The 21,076-nt window shown below is 42.3% G+C and overlaps 1 protein-coding gene across 5 annotated transcripts; it reads right to left on the bottom strand.

Moving 5' to 3' along the window:
• Positions 1–60: 60 nt before the first annotated feature.
• On the bottom strand, positions 61–17,883 carry sec16a (SEC16 homolog A, endoplasmic reticulum export factor). Of its 5 annotated transcripts, XM_044011861.1 has the most exons (32): positions 17,808–17,883; positions 13,846–16,142; positions 12,784–13,311; positions 12,513–12,664; positions 12,309–12,397; positions 12,033–12,144; positions 11,570–11,768; positions 10,980–11,163; positions 10,708–10,850; positions 10,370–10,431; positions 10,033–10,171; positions 9,570–9,812; positions 9,380–9,477; positions 9,205–9,286; positions 8,972–9,089; positions 8,760–8,871; positions 8,553–8,658; positions 8,196–8,336; positions 7,973–8,086; positions 7,463–7,661; positions 6,873–7,387; positions 6,737–6,781; positions 6,245–6,406; positions 6,060–6,137; positions 5,882–5,938; positions 5,657–5,777; positions 5,221–5,358; positions 5,047–5,129; positions 4,773–4,844; positions 2,599–2,658; positions 1,724–1,792; positions 61–1,586 (listed from the first exon to the last, which is right to left on the bottom strand). In XM_044011861.1, the coding sequence occupies exons 2-32, from the start codon at positions 16,066–16,068 to the stop codon at positions 1,512–1,514; spliced, it is 6,519 nt and encodes a 2,172-aa protein (XP_043867796.1). In that variant the 5' UTR covers positions 16,069–16,142; positions 17,808–17,883; the 3' UTR covers positions 61–1,511. The 5 variants fall into 5 exon arrangements, with proteins under 5 accessions (XP_043867796.1, XP_043867792.1, XP_043867794.1 ...); XM_044011857.1 differs by having other exon boundaries at positions 12,784–16,142; XM_044011859.1 differs by having other exon boundaries at positions 2,620–2,658; positions 12,784–16,142.
• Between the last annotated feature and the right edge of the window lie 3,193 nt (positions 17,884–21,076).

The raw sequence follows: 21,076 nt of genomic DNA, 5'->3' as shown, positions 1-21,076 counted from the left end.
GGTAGCACAGATTCATTCTCATTCATTCTCTCCTACAAAAAATTACTTTATTTCTTCTGATCAAATTCCAACATGAAATTTATTGAGTCATTTTTACTTTAGAAATCAAAAATATCAAAATTCACACATCTCTTTCATGGTGCTACAAAGCGCAAAAAAACCCCAAATATTTATTACGGTTTTGTTTTTGCCTTTTTCTAACTACGGGTTTCTCAAGACTTTTACAAGAGGAACGCCAACATTTTAGGAGACGGTTAGGGGACATTTTAAAATCTCAAATTCATGTCTACAAGAAAAACATCAAACCACTTAATCAGAAAGCTCGACAGTAATGAATGACTGAACTGAAAATAAAAACATGTCAGGAAATTAAAACGACCAAATCTTTAGAGTGCAATTGGCGCTCTAATCACAATTTAGATAAAGATTTATTGTCTGCAGAAGCGGCCAATACAAACGATCAGAATATGATTCCTTGTCATCTGATCAATCACAAAAGCATTTTGTCAAAGCTATTCAGGAAAAAATTAGATCTCTCTCTCACTCACACACACATGCACACCTGTTTGTCTTCACCTCATAAATACTATCAATCTGATATACAAATATTTGGATAGATTTATTTAGAATGCAGTTTTTTATCCAGATCCCTCATGATCTGAGGACCACCCCTCTGTTATTGTCAAATTCAAAGAGGGGAGACATCGGACTCCCTGACATAGCATTACAGTAAAGAGTTGCTGTTGCGCAGGAGGACATGTAAATAAATATCTGAAACGAGCAGCGTCCTAACGCTGCACTTCCTCCAACTCTCACACTGTGAAGCCAGTTTGAGCCAGTTCCGACATCCTTGGCCTACTGGAGAGCGAATGAGGGACAAAAAAGCAAACAACACAGCAGACAATGCACTATTAACACAATTCATTCTCACACAAAATTGCTATCTCCAGTAAACAGGGGGACACTGAAGAGCTGTAAATGCACACTAAGTCCCAGATAACAACATGAAATTAAAAAGGTGCCACTTTCTCTCTACCCATCACACAAATTAAACAAACATGGACATTTGGACTTAAGACACAAAGACAAACCTAAAACAGGATTTGGGATCATTATTCTGTTAACAGTGTAAAGTAGAAGCTGGACAGATTAGAGGATAAACATATTCAATGTACATTAAATTATGCCTACATAGACAATGTGTTTGTTTAAATACATCCATGATGCCCCTTTACGTGTGTTTAAACCCATTATACAACTTTTTTGATTTCTATTGAATCAGGATTAAGCCCTTCGAGGAGACGCCATGATGCAGTTACTGAATTAAAAAGAAGACAGAGTGGTTAATCTGTTTCGACGAGATGGATACACTTAATGCTCTTCACAGGGTGCAGGCAAAAAGAAAGGTTCATAAGACAGAGAGCAGGACGTCCATGTGCTTCATTTAATTCCAGGTAATGGTATCACTCTATCCAACAAGTCTGTTCACGCCACCTCTCTGCAAGAAAATGTTACTTCATCACTGGGTACTGGCGCTGACCGCCCAAACGTCCAGAGCGGAGTCCACCTCCCAGTGGTGCACTTGTCTGGGAAAGAGAGCAAAAACAACAAACGGAAGTAAGGTTATGGAGTGAAAAGGAAGACAAATAAAATAAGAGGGTCGTTAACGGTGCCACAGGACACTGGTTCATACTGATGTTTGTTCTCTCCCTCAGATCCTTACCTGAGCAAACTGTGCAGGGTTATAAAAGGTGACGCCTCCCGTGGGTGCGGCACCCTGGGCAGGATGACTCTACAACGCACAGAGAGAGAGTTACCACAGTGAGCATAGAATTACTCTCTAATGGTACAGAGGCTCAAATGAAGACAGGAGGACTTGAATTCACAGAGGCAGCATTACAAAGCACTGTTTAACACATTTTAGTCACCATGCAAGTCTAATGATGGGTTAATGAAGCAATGGGATCGCATGACAACTATCAAGGGAGTCGTCCTGCAACAGTCTCCAGCATGATTCACTCTCTCATCTATGACTCAAAGTCTCTGAGCGACTGTCTGAGCACTAGTGTGATCAAAACAGAGTTTGTAGTTATAGTTAGACACAATTATATGAAACAAAAATGTCTCATGATGGTGCTAGAGAATATGAGCTGTCTTAAAACAGTAGGACACATTTCTCTGGTGACAATGAATGTCTAGACTGGATTTTGTGCCAGTACGTGTTTGAGACACAAACTCTGGCCAACCAAAGGTGCTACAGAAAGATTACCAAAAAAGGTGGGCCAAATATATGTACAACATTTTGTGACAACCCAATAACCTACTGAAATATTCTAGCCTGAAGCACAGTGAACGTTTCAGTTGCCATCCTAAAAAAAAAAAGGTGTTGACCATCTGTCTGTCGTTGACCAACAGATGGAGAGTGAAGTTAATAATGCTGGAGACAGCAGGCAGGTGAACACGGAGAAGACGGACATACTGTGTGGCGAAAGCCTCAGCCGTAAACAGTGAAGCGTGTTGCTAGTAATGCAAATGAGCAGGGTGGGTGTGAACAGGCAGGGGTGGAGAGTGGACCATTTGAGGCCCAGCTAGAGGTACCTGGTTTAAATGCTGACTCACTTCGCGTGATAAAGAACTCATTGAGCTAGAGCGTGAGAGCTAAAGACATCAGGGAGGGAAATAAACAGTGGACAGACAAACAAGTAAACAAACCACAAGCCAATCATATTAATAATCGCCCGCAAATTAGAACTGATGTTTCCACAACCCACTCATTCACAAAATCAGTATTAGAAAATCAGGATTCACGAGACACGGACCTAATTTGATTACAACAGCTCAGGGCTCCAGATCAAAAAAGTCAATCATTCCAATACCTTCAGATTTGTTTCCATCTGAACTGGATTACTGCCAAATACTTAGGCAATGGATATTTTACTGAAATAACATTGTTTTACAGTTTCACCTGTAAGTAAAAACAGTATAGCTTTTGCAATCACTGCTATTAATGCTGTGCACTGCAACGTTTGTGAGGAAATTGTACTGTTAATAATCCATTAATAAATAATCGAATAGTTGCAGCCCTAGAGTTAGCAAGTTTGACTGTGTTACATGGCTTCCTTCCTCCCTCAGTACTGACTGAGATTCTGCTTCTGTGGCCACACTAGGTTGGCAGCAGAATTACTTTCCTCACCTGACCAGGTTATGGATTTTTTTTATCTCAGCTCCACTTTGCAACCTGCAACCACTTGACAGAAATTTGACATTAACCTTTATGCTAATTCTCCAGCTAACTTAATAGCACAGCAGTTAAGTGGCTGCCTCTCCTTACCAGGTCAGCATCAACACTTTCCCTCTTCTCTCCATGGCGTTGTTTTTCTCTCAGTGCCTCACCACTCGCAAGTACCCTAGCAAGTGAGTTAGCTACGAACCGCCTGCATCCTGGTCACACCAGAGCAGAAATGGTGTACCCCTCCATCTGAAGAGTCTCCATAGGGTGGCTTGTGTTCCAAAATCAAGTCAGTCTGGACAAGACCCCTAACACTGACCGTGTGCACTGTCACAACTGTGGTAGCTGGGGGTTCCCAGTCTGAGCCAATGATGAGGAGGATGGATTCTTCCTCACTCAGGCTGGCAAGTGAAGATTAAGGCCAAGGCCTGACAGCCTTCATCGGCATCAGTGATGCAGCTGGCTGTTGCCACATCTGCCTGCCCTCTATGGTGTCTGTTTCTTCTTTCGTCTGTATGGTGTTAAACTGCTCAGACTATATTGTTAATATATTTTAAATAAATTTAAATTTAATATCAAATAAGTATATAATTATAATAAGACTACAATTGCTGTTTCAGTAACCCCCAAGACATTTAATTGCAGATGTTGAAAAATGGGAGTTCATGCAAATGTAATTTTACTTTTTCCGACTACTACAAATGCTGTTCTAAATGCCTTAACGACTAAATCTTACTTGTCACAATGAAAATAGGACTAGTTAAAACTGTTCAACTGTAATGTCATCTACTACAGACTTGGTTAAAAGCTGTTCAATCTCCTGTTCTAATCCCGATCAACCCTCTGGAGCTGCAACATGAATGTGTCAGTACCTCACAGCATAGTCCCTCATTTAGAGCAGAAGCTGCTATTGATCTGATCCCAGAAAAACATTTGTTGCCTCAGATTCATTAAGCTCAACCAATACTACGCTCTCTCCACCTTGAGACAAAAAAGCACCTGACAAACCCTGCATATGTGACTTTAAATAGATATTTAATAACATAAAAAACACATTATCTTGCACCTCCAAACTCAAACTTATTTAACTAACACTGTCATCAATCTCCAACACCGTGTGCATTGTCTTCCATTTGGTGGGTTGCCCGTGACTCTTGAACCTGGCACGGCACTACTTCATTAGAGAAATGGTGTAAAGCCATACGTTTGTATTCACAATGTCAAGAGACCCACAGAGTTCAATGCTTGATGCTTGAGAATAGTGTTGTCCATGTAGAGCTGGGATCAATGGGTTGGGGTGTGGGACAGATCAAGCACTGCAGGCTGCTATTTAGGGACCTCTGTTTTTTAGGGACCTCTGTTTTAGGTAGTCTGCAGTGATCTTGTTAATTTAGTTTAGACAAAAAAAATGTTAATATTCGCAATCTGGAGCCCTGCAGAAAATGGAACAGACATTTAAGGTGCCGAGCATTATGTTTCAGTGGCAGCATGATGGTGCTATTGTAGCTACAGTAGCATCAGCCAGGGACATTGTTTCTCTTACCTCCCCGGATTGTGAGCCGTCAGGCACAGAAGGACCCTCTGGGGCAGGTGGTAATAATGTTGGATTGAACATCTGAACAGATTAAAGTACAAAAGGAAGAAAATCTGGATGAGTAAAATTGCTTTGGGCTTCATTTTGACTATCTTACCTCTATTGTCTAATAGGAAAGCAATACAAGTCTCTCAAAGTGATGACACAAAACTGCCTACTATTGGTGCTGTTCAGGATTAAAGCTACATGAATCTGTTTTTCAACATTAGATCACTGGGCATACCTGTGGAGCAGCGCTGGTGTTTGGCGTATTCTGCTCCTCATGTCCTCCTTCAATACCCTCCAGAGGCTGCTGATCATCAGGAGCTACATTACGAACAGAAACAAAGAATATGTACTCAGGTCATTTGCTTTTGATTTCTTTATTTCATCTACTTATTTCACACTTGACCCACACCTGAACTAGGCACAAATAGGTTAGTGGGCATGGGCATTGGTGCCAGAGGAGCAAAGATGTCTGCTGGAGCAGGCGCCAATCCACCAGGTTTAGATGTTCTACTCAGGTTCAGAACATCCACATATTTGCTCTTAGTGCCTGAAATTATAGACAGAGAAGAAAAAGTTGAATACAGCATATTATGCAGTCTCTTTGATTTCCACAAATTAAAGGTTTTGTAGCTTGTTGGCGTAATGCTGCTTTTGCCTTCACTATTCACTACCATCATATATTCACTATTCTGAAAAACACGGAGCAAGTTGTGTGGAGCTGATTCGCTTATCATTTGACAATGGTTTGAATGGATACAGACATTTGTTTACAGTCAGAGCTATAATGCAAGAGCATGCCTTGTATCTGCTGAACTAAATGCCACAGTGAATCACCATCATCTCACCTGCCTTCCTGGAGAACATGTTGACAGGGGGACCACTGCCTGGGGGTCCAGCTGCCCCTCCAGGAGTGGGCATTGGAGCCATCTTGGGGAAGCCAATAGGAGGTGGTGGAGGGGGCTTACTCTAAGAGATTTCAAGAAAGCCACACATCAGACCTTGGTGGTATCTAAAGCTCCCAATTTCAATTGCTTAGTTAAAACAATGTAACAAAAAAAAGCACAACAGACCTCCTCTTCAGGCTCATTCAAGTTTACCCATCTATTCTTCTGTTCATCCCACACAATCTGACAATAACAACATGTGCTCTCATCAACACTTGAGATATACAGAAACAGAAACAGAAACAAATCCTGTGCATGAAAAAGAAACTAAAGCTAAAACATGACTTTACCAGCAGTAACTTACAGATTTATTTTTGTCATCTGGCAAGTGAGCCTCATTCTTGCCCTTCCAAGGTAACCAATTCAGCCAGCCATGACCGCCCTGAGTATAAAGGAAATACAAAATTCCATTTAGGATTAGTGAACTCCAGTAATAGTAATAAATAATAATAGTAATAAATCATTGTAAGGTTATATGTGAGAATGAACCTTCTTTGGGGAGTCTTTCTTCAGTCGCTTGCCTTCTTTTTGGGGTTGTTCAGGAATTGAAGGTGGAGGTGGAGAGACCTGATGGACAGATGAGTTGCTGCGCTCTCTTCCAATAGAGTGAGTGGACGACTCAGAGGTCGTGCGTGAGCGCCGTCCTGGACCCTGAAGAGTGAATAACAAGAGTATGAGAGCTATTGCCGTAGCTATTATAAAGAGACATTGATTCCCTTTCCAGGCAATACTTTATGATCTATTTTTTTTTTTTTTTTTTAAATATAAGGCTACATTTCCATTTTCTCACAGGATAATACAACTCCTTCCTTCATTTCAGATTTAATATACTGTAACTTATAATACAATACACTTGAATTGTTTGGACAGGTCTGCATGTAACATGCTGTGCTTGCTGAACTGTTAAAGATTTAATAAATCACAGTTATTCAAATGAATAATTAACTGTAAATTAATTAATTTTTTAAAAGAAAGACACACCATATGCATTGAAGACTGTGAAGTACTCCTTGATCTGACAGGGCCCTGCAATGTCAGGTAAAACAATTCGATGAGCAGTTTGTCTCACATTTGTGCAACATCATAACAACAATTACAAATTGACAGAGACACTGACCATGTGAGCCATGTGGTCATAGAAGTCCATCTGAGGTGTGAAGGAGTTTCTGTGTGGGGAAGCTGGTACTGGCTGAGCAGTCTGCATCTCTGGAGGGGGTTGGTGTGGCTGGTGTGGCTGGTGTGGCTGATGTGGCTGATGTGGCAGGTGTGGCAGGTGCGGCTGCTCTACAGGTGCCATATGTCCAGGAGAGGGAGGCATGTGCTGAGGCATCTGGAGTGGTGGGGGATTCATCTGCACAGGTGAATGTGGCACTTGAGCAGGCATGTGCGGTGATATTTGGCCCACTTGAGGAGGTGGGAGACACGGCTGCTGATGGGCTCCTGGATACATTTCTGGCTGCTCAGGCTGAGGTTGGAAGGGAGGAGCAGAAAAACCAGAATCCTGTGGAGGGTAGCCTGAGATGGAGATCTGACCTGGTGGTCCACTGGGAGGTACTGGGAAGAACTGGGGGGCATCACCAGGGGGTAGAGGCTGATGATGGGCCATTCCCTCTTGAAGGATGGAGGTGGGTGCTGAAAAAAAACTGAGGTGGTGAGATCTGATGTATTTTGAATTGGCTCACAGTCAGACAGTAAGTTTACACCAACCTGGGGGTATAAGCTGTACAGCTTGTGGTGGAGGCCCGGGCAGTAAAGAGCTCATTAGTGGGTTATCAGGAATGTGGCCATCCACCTCCTGTGGCATGTTGTAAGGTTCAGGTGGACTGGCTTCATCCAACTCAGAGGGGCTGCTGCACTCGAACTGAGTAGGTGTTGTTCTGTCAGCACTGTAAGTAATTACCCCAGTCTAAATAAAAAGACAAAAAAAGAGTCAAAAAAATTCTAAGCATGTTCTGTGTATACCCTACTCAGGCAGTGTTAACTTTTACGATGCAATAATAATAATAATATTTTTTCCGATTCATTATTCAAAACCTGTGATAGCAAATTATCAGTTAAGCAGTCGATCTGTGGATAATGTCTCTTGCTGATAGCTGAAAAGTTAAATATTCAAGCATTTGAGGGTAACAATCGCTAATTAATGCAGGAATAACTAATTATTCTTTGTTTCTAAATTGTATTCATATTATGACTGCAAGTATGAGTCTTATTCCTCACCCTGATCTGTCCATCCAACTGTCTTAGGTGAATCAACCATTCAGGTTCATTGAACAGCTCCTGCTCGGGCTTCTCCCTCAGTTGAGGATCAAAAAATCGCAGCTTTTCAGACATCTGGTGACGTAAAATGAAGCATAAAATGAATCAAATTTTGTCAAAATCCAAATAATTTCTGTACTGACAAAATAGTGGAAATAGACAAGAACAACAGCGAGAGCCTTACCTGTATAACTTGGCTAATTAAGACAGGTGAGTAGTAGGAGGGCTGCATGAGGAGTGTCTTCGCTATAATTTCACAGTAGTGGAAGGCCTGAGCACTTAGGCCTGCTTCAGCCAAGCGGCATGCATAGATCAACTTGAACACCTAACAAGGGACCATAAATAGCAGAGTACACTGTTACTGTTTCCTCAGAAGTATCACCACGTTAAAAAAACATTCATTATATGCTGAGCCAAAGAGGTACAGAAATGCCATAAGACCACATCTGCACAATCTGATTTGACACAGTAAGTACAATGAGATATGAGATTCACACTTGTGTAGGAAAATAAATGTACTAATCAGACCAATAAAACTTACCTGGAAATTTGGTAGTGAGCAAGGATGGGAGCCTAGAGATTGAGCATACTCATAGGCCTCAGTCCTCTGAATAGCTTCATTGGTGGCAAACAGGTAAAAGGGCAAACTAAAGCAAAGAGTCAAAGTTACATGCATGACATATTTTGAGTAAACTGTGAGGCGGTCTAAACACACCCACTTAATTAATGTGCATCATCTGTCTCAAACCTGTGATTGGAGCCAATAAGAACCATCTTGGTGCTCTTCTTTGTGAATACTCCAAGACCAACTTGGGCCATCAGGTAGCAGAAGTGTGCCGCGTCAATCAACCCCTTAGAAGCTGTTAGAAAAACAAAATGAGTGCAGACAGAATGTTCACATTATTGTTTTGCGAAGACTGAGTTTTTAACAGTTAAATGTGTCGAGTACAGCAAACCTACCTAATGTGTCACCCATGGTGGTGATTGTGCGAACATCCAGGTCCAGGGTGTGTGAAAGGTTAGACAGCACCATGGCCAAATGGGGGCGCCAGTCACCCCACTTTTCTTCACCACAGCACTACATGAATACAACAGCAAGATCATATGTTGTTGTTTTTTCTGTTTTGTTTTAAATCAGACTAATCATAAAAAATAATGGAGGGTTATATAGAGAAGGCTAAAGCAGTAGTTACAGTGGCTGATGCTGGCATCCTCCCAGACATCAGTTGGTACACAGTCTGGAGAGGGTCATTGATGGGCAAACTGTTGGCAAACCTAAACGACAAAGTCAAACCAATTAAATTATAATCATCATAGGTTTAAAAACACAGCACAGAGCCATAAACTTTAATATTACTGGCACTTTACCTTGTCATGACACGTGCATGTGTCCTGTTGTCCATCTTACTGGCCAACAGCAGGGCGTGGCCCCAGAGACCTCCTTTCATGGCTGCCTCAAGTGCATCCTGCGAAGTAAAGACGAAGTGGAGCACATGGTAAAAGGACACAAGATAAAAATTTAAAGCAAATGGCAATGAGACAGTATAGCATTTCTTACCTTCTTGCGGCCAAACAGAAGCAGCTCCCTGAAGCGTTCCGTTTCCTTCCCCATGTTCTCCGGGACAGTCATGAATGTGTCAGACAGGAGGGAGAGTGGTCCGGCTCCTGGCTCTTCCTCAGCTCGCGCCAACGGTTCATTGTTGAAATCAATCAAGTTAGCTTCATTTGGACTCTTGCCCGGTAGCCATGCAGAGCGATGCTCTTTAAGCAGGAGGTCAGAGATGTCCGTGCCTACTACAGTCTAAAGAAACAAGTTAGAGTACAATGATGAAAAAGTTGTGTCATGCAAAAACACAGATCTCAATCTTTCAAATTATGTCTGCACTAGAGCATTAACAGAGAAGCCGATGTGTCGACGCCAGTGGCAAAAGTCGACAAGTCATATGAGGAGTCGACAAGTCTATAGCCATGTCGAAGAGATCTTGCGACTTTATTGACAGATAATTCGATCCGAGTCTTACCCCATTCTGTCTACACAGCAACACAATGAAGTCCCAAAGCAGACGGGCAGAGTCCCTGTCCAAGAGGTTATTGTCACGAGAACATTCCAGGGCTTTGTTCTGGGAGAACTTTATTACATCCACCTTATGGGTATCTTCCCTGATGGACAGAAAGCAAGATGTGAGATTGGTTAGAGGAGACAAATCAAACTTATCAATATGAAAGTTGAAAATCAATTTCAATGAGGCAGCAAGTATTGAAAAATATACTACTGCTTTGCTGGTTTTGGTTTTTACATTTGATATTTTGAGATATAGAACAATGTAAGCTATAAGTAATTGAGATGTGTACACTTACTTCAGAAGAGGTCCAGGAAAGGCTCGTAGTTCTGTCTGATCTTGGGTATCCTGCAGCATAGTCTGCAAACACAAACATGGTGTGAAAAACAACTTTAAAAAGCCATAACATTGTGCACCTGCTGAACTATCTGAGCTTAATTTGTACAAGTTCCCCCCAGGATTAGTGTTTGACCTGGTAGGTTCTTGACAGTACAGACATCAGATTTGGTAATTTTCTTTACAAAATAACTTTAAGATCAACATTTAATCACAGGTATGTAGTGTAGTTTTGGGGAACCAGTTCATTTATGGATGAAAAAAAATTATATTTTATATTTATATAATTATATTAACTACCTCCATGTTGTAGATATCAACAAGAGCTGGCTGTCCATCTGAAGGAAGATTGGGGAGAACTTGGACTAGTTGACCACCAGGTCCAAATCGGGCACAACGGTGGGGTATGGTAAACTTTTCAGGTGTTGCGGGACGAGGGGGTGCTATATTTAAGAACAAAAAAAAAAGAAGCATGAAAATATATTTTTGACCGATCTCCGATACAGAGCCTCTTGGAGAACAGTAATACTTAAAAGGGCAAACGGTCTTAAAAGAGAGCAATCTTCTCTTACGCTGCTCAGGGGTGACCCAGGTGCTGTCTGCCGTGTACTCAGAGGGATGGACGTACTGGCTGTAGTTCTGAGAAGCATCAGCTGGGTTTGGGTATTGTCCACAGGAGTAGTCCACAGCCAGAGTGGAGGATGTGGTATCATAGACAGCTGACACCAAGTCAGGCTGGCTCATGTATACCTGGCTCTACAGGAAAAGAAGACAGACAGACAATGATCAACTAGGGAGACATAGGATAAAAGACAAAGCCACAAAAATTAATTTGATTTTGGCCTGGCCTTCAACAATATTTTTTGTTTCTCATGTGGCCCCTTGGGGAAAATAATTGCCCACCCCTGATGTAGAATCATGAGACAGCTTAATATCATAGTTCATGGTACAGAGTAGATGCTACTGGGTGTGTCAGGGGATTGAAGAATATCTCTAGAGGAAAACACAAGTCTGAGTTGTTGTTGAGAGCACAAATTATCAACCGTGAAAAAAAGGAACCCTACACAATGAAGGTTAGATGCATTATATATACACACTGTATACGGAGGTATATAAAACAGGAAAAAGCAATATAATTATGCATAGAAGGAAAATTGTTTACCTGTTGTGACCGTGAGCTAAAACTGCTTCTTCTGCTGTGGTGGCTGTGAGAGCTTTGCACACTATGTGCTGACTGCTCACTATGGACACTGCGTCGGTCAAAGTCATCACCAGACATATCTCTACGTCGTTGGTAATCGTCATCAAAACTTGGATCATAACCCGGATAGTACCGCCACTGGTCATCATAGTAATCTTTCCTATGAAGGGAGTGCAAAATCAGAGTGACACAGTGACCAGATGCCACATAAAATCATACACATGACAAACACAGTGGAGGCAAGTCAAATGATCTAAAATCCAACATCTTGTACTAAAATTAGCACCATCAATCAGAGGTATAAATTGTGGCACACAACTTATACACAGCAACACATCCATATACAGTTTTATGATGCTTACAAATGTACATTAATGTAATAGATGACAATGTACAACTCAGATAAGTGGTTTCCTTTACATACCTGGCAGGATACATTTGCTGATTATAGTAGTTGTCTCTGCCCTCATAATTTGCCCAGTATGCCTGATCATAGTATCCTCTGTATCGAGGGTCATACTGTCCATAATTGTATCCTTTCCAGAAAGAGTGAGAGAGTCATTAATATTAAAAAAATATTCATATGCATACAATAATATATTTGAAACAATTCTTATACAACCACTTGAATGAGCATTGGGGAAAATGTCATGCTGATTCATACTAATAAGTAAACAGCTTTCCATTGTATGACTCGTACCTCTGTAATCATAGTTCTTGGAGTAATCTGCATAATATTCACTATAGGCACTTTGGTTTGCTCTGTGGTACTCTTCAGCATAGCCTTGTCTATCACAGAAAGCAAACAAAGGAGATGAGATTCATAAGTAAAGTACAAGAAACATCAAAACATACTCGAGAAGAAAGAACCTAAATACACCACAAGATGGATACTTTCACTGACCTGGATGAGGGCCTGTCAGAATACTGACTAGTCCTGGAGCTGGGTCGCTCAGGCTGAGGCTCTCTGTACTGGTAATTTGGATCACGATAAGCTGCGGTCTGCCCATCATACCTGCCATACCAAGGATCTGCTCTGCTCCTGTATACTCCATCCTGAGACATACAGGCACCAACATATTTTTTTTTTTCTTTTAACATTTTGTGGCAACTCTTGTATGATCCCATACATTTTAGCGATCAGTTCTCAAGCTAGCATAGAAATAAAGACTTACTTGATAATACTGCTGTGCTCTCGGATCTCCAGGAGGCTGTTGGTACTGGCCAGGGGGGTATGCTGCTCTGTTTTCTGGGTATTCTCCATAATGACCATAGTAGCCACCATACATCTGTCCTGGCAGTGGATGAGGGGGGACAGAACCTTGCTGGCTACCTAAAGAGGACTGTGGTCGTGGTAGATCTGTGGGAGCTGTCTGTGGAGCATCTTGAGGTACCTGACGACGAGGCCCTGGAAGATATGCAGCAGGAGGAGGAGGACCTTCCCCTGCAGCAGACACCTGTGCTGGAGTTGGATGCTGACCACGTGAAGGCTGTGCTTCACTCGCAGGAACATGAGGACCATCACCCTGTCCTTGCTGTACATTCTGAGGTTCTGATGTCTTACGAGTTTCTGTTGGTGATGGCTCTGTGTTTGAAGCTGCTTGGGGGGGTGCCAGTGGTACTTGTGGGGTAGATGAAGAGTCTGGGGTCTGGATAGGGGCATTCCCTTCCATTCTTACCCCTTGCTGAGCATCTTTGGTAACCTGTAGGTAAAATCCGTTACTAGACTGTGGAGACTCGTGTAGAGAGGAAGGATGGCCAGAAGCTTGGTTTTGTGACTGGTGCATAGAAAAATCAAGCAGTTCATAATTTGATTTCTGATTGTGATTATGATTAGAGACAGTAGCAGAAAGGAGAGAAACTGGCTGAGGCTGTGACCGAGCTGTGATTTCAGCAGTTGTCACTTCTGTGTTGTCTCGTGTCAGATTGAGAGGACCCTGGTTAGAGGCTGAAGAATTGAAGTTTATTGGTCCAGGGGCAAAAAGAGGGTTTGGATTAGAGGCTATTGGTGGTGATTGGGAGGAGCTGGTGCCCTGTCCCTGTGCCTGTGCGAGTGATTTCACAGGTGGGGTAGCAAGGCTATGATGACTGGCTGCTTTAGAAGGGGTACTGGGGGAAATCACACTATAATTTGACACAGGCGGGGCAATCAACACAGACTGTTGAAGTGAATCAGACACCAGGAGAGATGCATATCCCATGTTGCCTTGAGAGTCAGCTGACTCTATGTCACTCACCTGTGGAGGGTTCTCTAGATTCTCTGAATGTTGCTGTAAAGCTGGCTGGACTCTCTGGGAGGAATGGAGGTCCAGGGGACCATCCTCCGGAGGTTGGATAACATCATCACTGGGCTCTCGTAAAGGGGCAAGAACTGTTGGGAGAGCAGGGGCTAAGAGGATATTGGGACCCAAGCTAGTGGGATCGCTCTGAGCCCACAGAGTAGTGGCAGGGCTCTCACAAGGCCGACTTGCGCCAAAAGCACGTGATGAAGGTCGAGAGTGGGAAAAAACCACTGGGTGTATTGGGTGAGGTACACTACCTCCAGACATAGGGGGTGACAAGGGGTGTCCTGAGCCAAAAACATTTTCCATATTGTCTGGTGGCTGCTCCAGGTTGCCTGGTGTGGAATCTGCACCCCCTTCTGCTACAATTTTAGCCATATCAACTTCAGCAGGACGTACCCCAACCCCATGTGAGCGCACAGGTTCAAAAGAGCTGTTCGCACTTGCCTGAAAGATACCGGTTGGTTTGGGGGGGCTAGGTGTGGGATGCCACATCTGTTCCAGGGAACTCTGTCTCGCACCCAGATCTCCAGCTGGAGAAGTGTCAATCTGCTCAAAGTAACCTCCAGTGGCAGCAGATAGGTTAGGATCATCCATTAGACGAGGGCTTTCCTGTTGAATAAACGTACCTACTACACCCTGGTGCCGGCGAGCCCCAGTTCCACTTCCATGGCTCATATTGCTATAGTTGGATGACACGCTGGCAGATCTCATTGGTCTCGGAACAGAATCTGGAGCCTCCAAATTAGGCCCAGTTTCAAATTGGTCTACTTCATGTACTGCAGTAGCAGCAGGACTACCATGGATTTCACTAGGCAATACTTCCTGATTTGGGGCACACTCTAGATTCTCCACATGATCATACTGAGCATCAGGGGCTTTCTGGGTATTTAACTGTGCTGCATGATTGCCATCATTCATGTATGGTACATGAGAATGTTCCGGAAAAGGTGCTCCTTGATAATCCAAAGGGGCATCTGTGTGGACACTGTGGGTTTGTGGGTTGTGATGCTGATAGGATTCAGGAATACCATTCACATTTGCCTTGTTTCTGTCTCCAGCCAATGTCTCCTCATTTTCCACATCATTGTCTTTAAAGAACATTGAGAGTGTACCAGACTCCTCAGAGTATGGTACTGGGGGGAGGGCAGAACTGGGCCCAGCCCCACAGTTGGACACATGTTGTGAACCGCCAGAGTCAAGTTTAAGCTGAGATTGGCCCGGGCCAGTCCCTATTTGGTGGTAGCCTGAGTCATGTGTAGGTTGGTTGTGCCGAAAGTCATGGGTGGCAGAGCTCTGAGTGAAATAGCTTTGAGTTTGACAGTGAGAAATATGCTGCTGGGGCACATTTGGGTCAGACCACTGAGTACTAGGGACATTTGCAGGGTTCTGGGGAGGAAGAGGCATGTGCATCTGCGGATCCCCAAGTTGTGTTGGAGGGGTTGGTGTGCTGTGATGGGGCGACGGGGCATGGGATGGGTACAGCTGGGACTGTGGAGGTACATTAAAAGGTTGTGGTGGAGGGTCACTGGTAGGCTGGAAGTAATTCTGAACTGATGGAGGGCGACTACCATGATCAGGGGCACACTGAGAAGAAGAGGTGGTGGGGGGGACTGCTTGGAAGGGCCCAGGCTGAAGAGCTGGCTGACCTTGAAAGTCTTGATTAAAGTGCATCTGTCTGGGGTCTGTAGACACAGGTAATGGCTGTGTGGCCAAAGATGGTGTCTGTTCTCTTGAATTAGAAAAGTAGCCTTGTTCGGTGTTGCAAGATGCATATCCAGCAGAACTAGGAACTGGCAGAACAGGAGATATTGTACTGTGAGGGTTGAATAGGGTCACCCCTGGAACTAAGGATGGTGAGGATCCAGAAGCAACAGCTGGGATGTTCTCAAATGACTGTGGATGAGGAGGCAGCCCTCCACTAGCTTGAGAATACATGTTGTTTGGTGACGCTTGCATTGGTGGAGGGTTGCTGCTTGGTAACGCTTGGAAACCACCTGCAGCCATTGGAGGAGGACCTCTAACAAAAGCAAAAGGGTCTGTCATGGGCTGGGCAGCAGGTGGCATTGTGGCAGTAGCTGCTGTATGCTTGTAAGGCCTTGTCCTGCGGAACATATTGGACCCAGAAGGAGGCGGGCCAGTGGCTCCTGGAGGTCCAGTCCGTGGAGGGGGCTGCATCGCTGCAGTGCAGACAAGTCTGAGGATCAGGTCACTCTGGTAGATGTCTCTGCAGAGACTGAAGTCAAGCGAAGCTGAATAAAGGAGAGGAACAAGGGAGTGGTTAACAGAAAGCTCTTTGGTGGACTTTGCCACACCCTTATTTGTACAATAACCTAAGATCCTGTTTAAATTAAATGTACGACGTGGTCATTTCTTTATTACCACCAAGAAGATTGTCTTAGTAATAAATGGGTTCACCACTATACTGAGCAGAACAATTGTAATGACAGCTAACTTTGATTAAGTGGCATTCTGTGACATGTGGTTTTACTTTCACACTTATCCAAGTCAAGCAATTGTAGAAGAATGCTATACTGTTAAATTACAAAAATGCTTCTACAACTTAACAGTGAAAAACCATTAAATGTCATGTCTGTGAAGATTCTCAGTGATCCATGCGTCTTATATGACAAACATAAAATAGAGATTTATTTTTATTAAACCAAAAAATTATCTTCCTAAATTAATATAACAGGCTGCTGATAACAGCAATGTATTTTACTTAAAGAGTGAGCAAACTCAGAAAATCAAAAAGTAGATAGGTGACAGCTTTTACACTGACAGATCTTACTTTTGAATATGGTGGCTACTATAAACATCATTCAACATCTAATTTGGTTTAAGACAGGGGGACTATTTCAGTGTAAGTAAGAATTAATGTCCTGAACGTGTCCAGCTCTTGTTTTTGATGGTAACGTTGACTACCAGCGAGACCAGCGGTATGAATGAAGAAACCACAAGAATTTAACGTATGATGCTAAGAGCTAACACGCTGCCCTGACAGAGGACCACACTGTCAGACGCTGTCGATCTGTCAGAGGGACGTCAGTGTTTGGCATGTAAGAGAGGGAGTAACAGGCAGGACTAGGTGACAAATAGTCTTGGCCAGACGGGCTCTTTCACCGTGTGAACTGTTCCACAGACGTGAGCTAACATTAGCACAGTCGATGTCCTAACTAACCGACAATCATTGTGAAGAGGAACATACAACGTTAGCATACAACATACGCCGTTTGTTTATAATTGTCTACTTGTTCAATTGTTTTGACGCCAGTATGGATGCGAAATGTTGCATTAACTTCTTTATTCCATCTTCCTTCCTGTTCTCTCCAGTAAAATCAGTTAGTTTGAACAAGCGCTGCTGATGCAGTTATAACCTTAAAGCATCAAAGGAATCTCAAGACTCTATTACCGATCCTTCCCTGACACTTGGTTAAATCGAAGCGGGTGCCAAATCAGCTACTTTGGGGCGATTTAAACTTAATGTAGCATATTAAAAACATACGAGGACAGCGGTTGGCTCCAAAGCTAACGGTGAAAAGCTACACTGCTCTGCGTGCCAAGTCGCAAGGTTTTTCCCGAAGCCCAAAACTTCCACAGACTGTCTGACAACCAATGACTGAACCCTATCACACACATTAAAACACCGACGTGGACACATGCCGTGCGGTTATAGGTAACTCAACACTTGTCGAGCGTAATTTAACAGGTTTACTGCCTTGGACGTCTAGTATTAGCTACCGCTGCTTGGTAAGCACCGCTAGCTAACTAGCCTATGCTAACTACAGGGTAATAGTTTGAGGTAGGCCGCAGACAAACACATAAAACACATGCACAATGTAACACATTGTTAACGATGGTTCGTATTTACTCTTACCCGATGTGGTAAATGTGTACAGATATAAACAAGTTCTTACAAATATGCAGGTAAGTGAGTCCAACACACCGCCATCTTCACTGAACACATCCTACTAGGCTACGTGTACAAGCAGCGTCACAGGCCAAACAACGATTGTGTCATTACAGGGCGGGGCTTGTAAAAAAGGTTTATTCCGTGTGTTTATCCTCAAGGTTTGACACATTCACACCTGCTAAGAAATTCAATTAGGAACATCATATGTCTATATGTTGGAAACACTCCATTGGGATTCTGGTCCTTTTTGACACCATTGGATTGCTTAATTTCTGCAGATTTATCCTTCAAATGTCCCCATGGTGTCAAAGGTCAGATTGGATGTATCCAGGGTCTTGGGAGTACTGAAATCATTGTAATATCCATTAAGCCTGGTTGACATTACCTTTGCTTTGTGGTGCATGATCATGCTGAATTATATGGAAATTAGAGAATGAATGGAACCTTTTAACCAATATCTTGTGAAACCAAAGTCTTAAGAATGTAAAACAAAAAACGTTATAAAACTTAATGGAATCTATTAAGTTTTAAACTATACATATATATATATATATATATATATATATATATATATATATATAAACCCAGCTGGTTTGCCTTGATCAACCCTGGTAGCGTTTCAGGTTTTTTCACTCATAATTAGTAAATAGCTTTGAAGGCTAGGGTAGAGTGAGGTAAGAGATATTAAGCTGCAATATGCAACTTTACCAATAGATGTTGCTAAATTCTAAAAAATGGTTGACTCATTTATTACCGTTAACAGAATAAGTAGTGGTATAAACAGTAAAATTGATGATGACTGATGAACCTTAATCAAACACGTAGCTGGATTAGATGTGTTTTTTGTTACCGCATGTTTATTTCATGACATGTGCCTAACATTAGCTGGTGGCTTTCCTTATGTTTAAAATAAGATAGTGGATATTGAGGTGCACAAAACTAGAAAAGTAGGTGACATTTGAACTGTAATAGAATGTTATTGAGGAGCCCAAAGCCACTCTTCAGCTGGCAGCCGGCAGACCTGGATTTCCGTGTTCCCTATGTGTTTGTTAATTTCCAAGAAAGTTTGACCCCAACAATTCATAATAATGCCATGAATAAGGAAACACCTGAGTTGAAAAATACTGAGGATATTTTTTTTTTGAGGCTCCTGCAATTCCCTATATGGCATTTGCTGGATATTTGCTGGAAATGCTGTTTGTCCACTGGGGGTCGCTATATATCAACTAATATATCACTGAAGTTATCAAAACTCACCAATTATAAATCTCTGATATTCTTTATACAATACATTTGACTTATTGCAATTTGGTGTGACGCAAATTGCAACATGTTAACAGTGGATCATATTAACTATGGGATCTGTGTCCGGACTCTAGCTAGGTCTACTTTTTTTTCTTTTTTTTTTTAATCTTTGCAGTTGGTTATTTGTTTATAGCAGTGAGTAGATGTTCATAAATGTGCACCTTTTTGGCAGAAATATTGGATGAGACTGAAAAGCGGAAATAAGAATGTGGTTCTGAGGAATGGTTTCCTCAAAATAACAAATGTGGTTGAAAATACCATACTCAAGGCAAAACGTGTCCAATGAAAAGGACAGAAGAAATCTGGAAAAGTTAGATGTAATTATCGTGTTAGGAAGACTGTGGATACTGGAATGATTTAAATGTCCTTTGACCTTCATTTGGGGTCAGTGACAGCTTATTTTTTCTGAGACTTAGTGGTAGGTTTAGAGTAATTCTTACATGCTAATAAATCAATTAATAGCAGGCAGCCGAAAGGATAATGAGTAATATGAACATTTTTAAATGAAAATGTTTTCATTACACCCTCACCATGAGCAACAAGGCTTTGAGCTACAGGCTGTGGTATGTCTAATCTACTGTCTTCTGACAGTAATGGAAATAACCAGCTTAAAACCCTGCGGTCATGTCGTAAATGAAAGAACACACAGGGTCTTAGTGCAGTGTGCAAACACCCACCACACATGTGCCTCTATGATTTCTTCACACGCTTCCTTTTCCTCTACTTTTGCTCAGACTTGTCGACCGAAACCAAGCCCTCCCACTGCAGTGTGTCTGGAGAATACGGGCTGTGAGGCAGGTTGGAACAGACCTTCACGTTTACACCTAAAACCCCACTGGTTTTCCCATCATAGTACAAACAGTGGTGTTGAGTCATACTTGTGTGAAGCCTTGTAGCAAATTATAATGTAGTGAAATATTTACAGTAAATGTCTTGTATAGTTTAATGGTAACTAATTGAAATAGCGATATTTAATTTGTGGGATTACCCAAACTGGAAATGATTAAGAGGTCCAAATGATTTCTCAGATTTAACAATTAAATAAAATGTGGATGTTGCATTTCAAAAAAGTAAAAAGGTACTGTGTGCAATGCATTGTTTAATCAACCAGCAGTGTGTGTGGCCCGTATCAATTCCTGGGGTTAAAGTGGTAAAAGTGACAGCGTTTGCCTTCAGAGACTCTGTGCACCCTTTGACAAAGAGTGGACCATGTTTACAGGAAAGCCAGGAGAGTGGGCAATGTTTGGTTAACCACTATCTAAACTCCTGATAAGGCCCAGTTATATGATCTATGAGTATGAGTAGAGTTCATCCTTTGTGAGGGACATATCAGGCACTCATCTGTCAAAATTTGGCAGGTGTGTAATGACTAAGATAGATTTCTTCTCATTTGGTTAAAAAAGAAAAAGCAGAGAATGACAATGAATGGAAATCATTAGAATCCCATGGTCTCTAACCGTAACCCGAACCACAATTTTAAATCTTCTTCTGGGTTTGCCACCGTAGATCATCTGCCTCCATCTCCATTAGCCCAAAACGTTCAGAGGTTCTTCAGAAATAAAGTCCTACCTCATTAGAACCAGCCGGTCAATTGACCGGTCAGAACCGGTCAATGTTCATGCCAGAAAAGGTACCAAAGAGATGATAAATACAAGTTTATACACAGTCTCCATCACTCCAGAGGACATTACATTAACTTGGCTAAACTCTAACCTTAACCATACAACATGTTTTCACCTTAAAATGTAATGATTTAATGGTAATTGTCTTCCTTTTACCCACAATGTGACTGTGTAAACCAATTCAGGTCCCCACAACATGAATAATACCTGGAACACACACACACTTGTTGTTATTGTAGTGACAGTAAAGATAGCGTGGGCAGGTGCAGGCCTGGTTTTTACCACCGGATGCAAAGATTATGATGAAGGTAGAAAGCCTCCTATCAGAGAAACTATTCACAATAGA

Source organism: Solea senegalensis, linkage group LG21, assembly GCF_019176455.1.
Source record: "Solea senegalensis isolate Sse05_10M linkage group LG21, IFAPA_SoseM_1, whole genome shotgun sequence".
NCBI classification, from domain to species: domain Eukaryota; kingdom Metazoa; phylum Chordata; class Actinopteri; order Pleuronectiformes; family Soleidae; genus Solea; species Solea senegalensis.
The sequence above is the reverse complement of the archived record's forward strand: the minus strand, read 5'-3'. Positions and strand labels throughout refer to the sequence as shown.

Coding starts and splice junctions, on each gene's coding strand:
- sec16a (XM_044011857.1), bottom strand. CDS start 16,068: ATGCAGCCCCCTCCACGGACTGGACCTCCAGGAGCCACTGGCCCGCCT. Junction 12,665..12,783: donor GAGCACAGCAGTATTATCAA/GTAAGTCTTTAT, acceptor TGTATGTCTCAG/GATGGAGTATACAGGAGCAG. Junction 8,872..8,971: donor CACCATGGGTGACACATTAG/GTAGGTTTGCTG, acceptor TTTTTCTAACAG/CTTCTAAGGGGTTGATTGAC.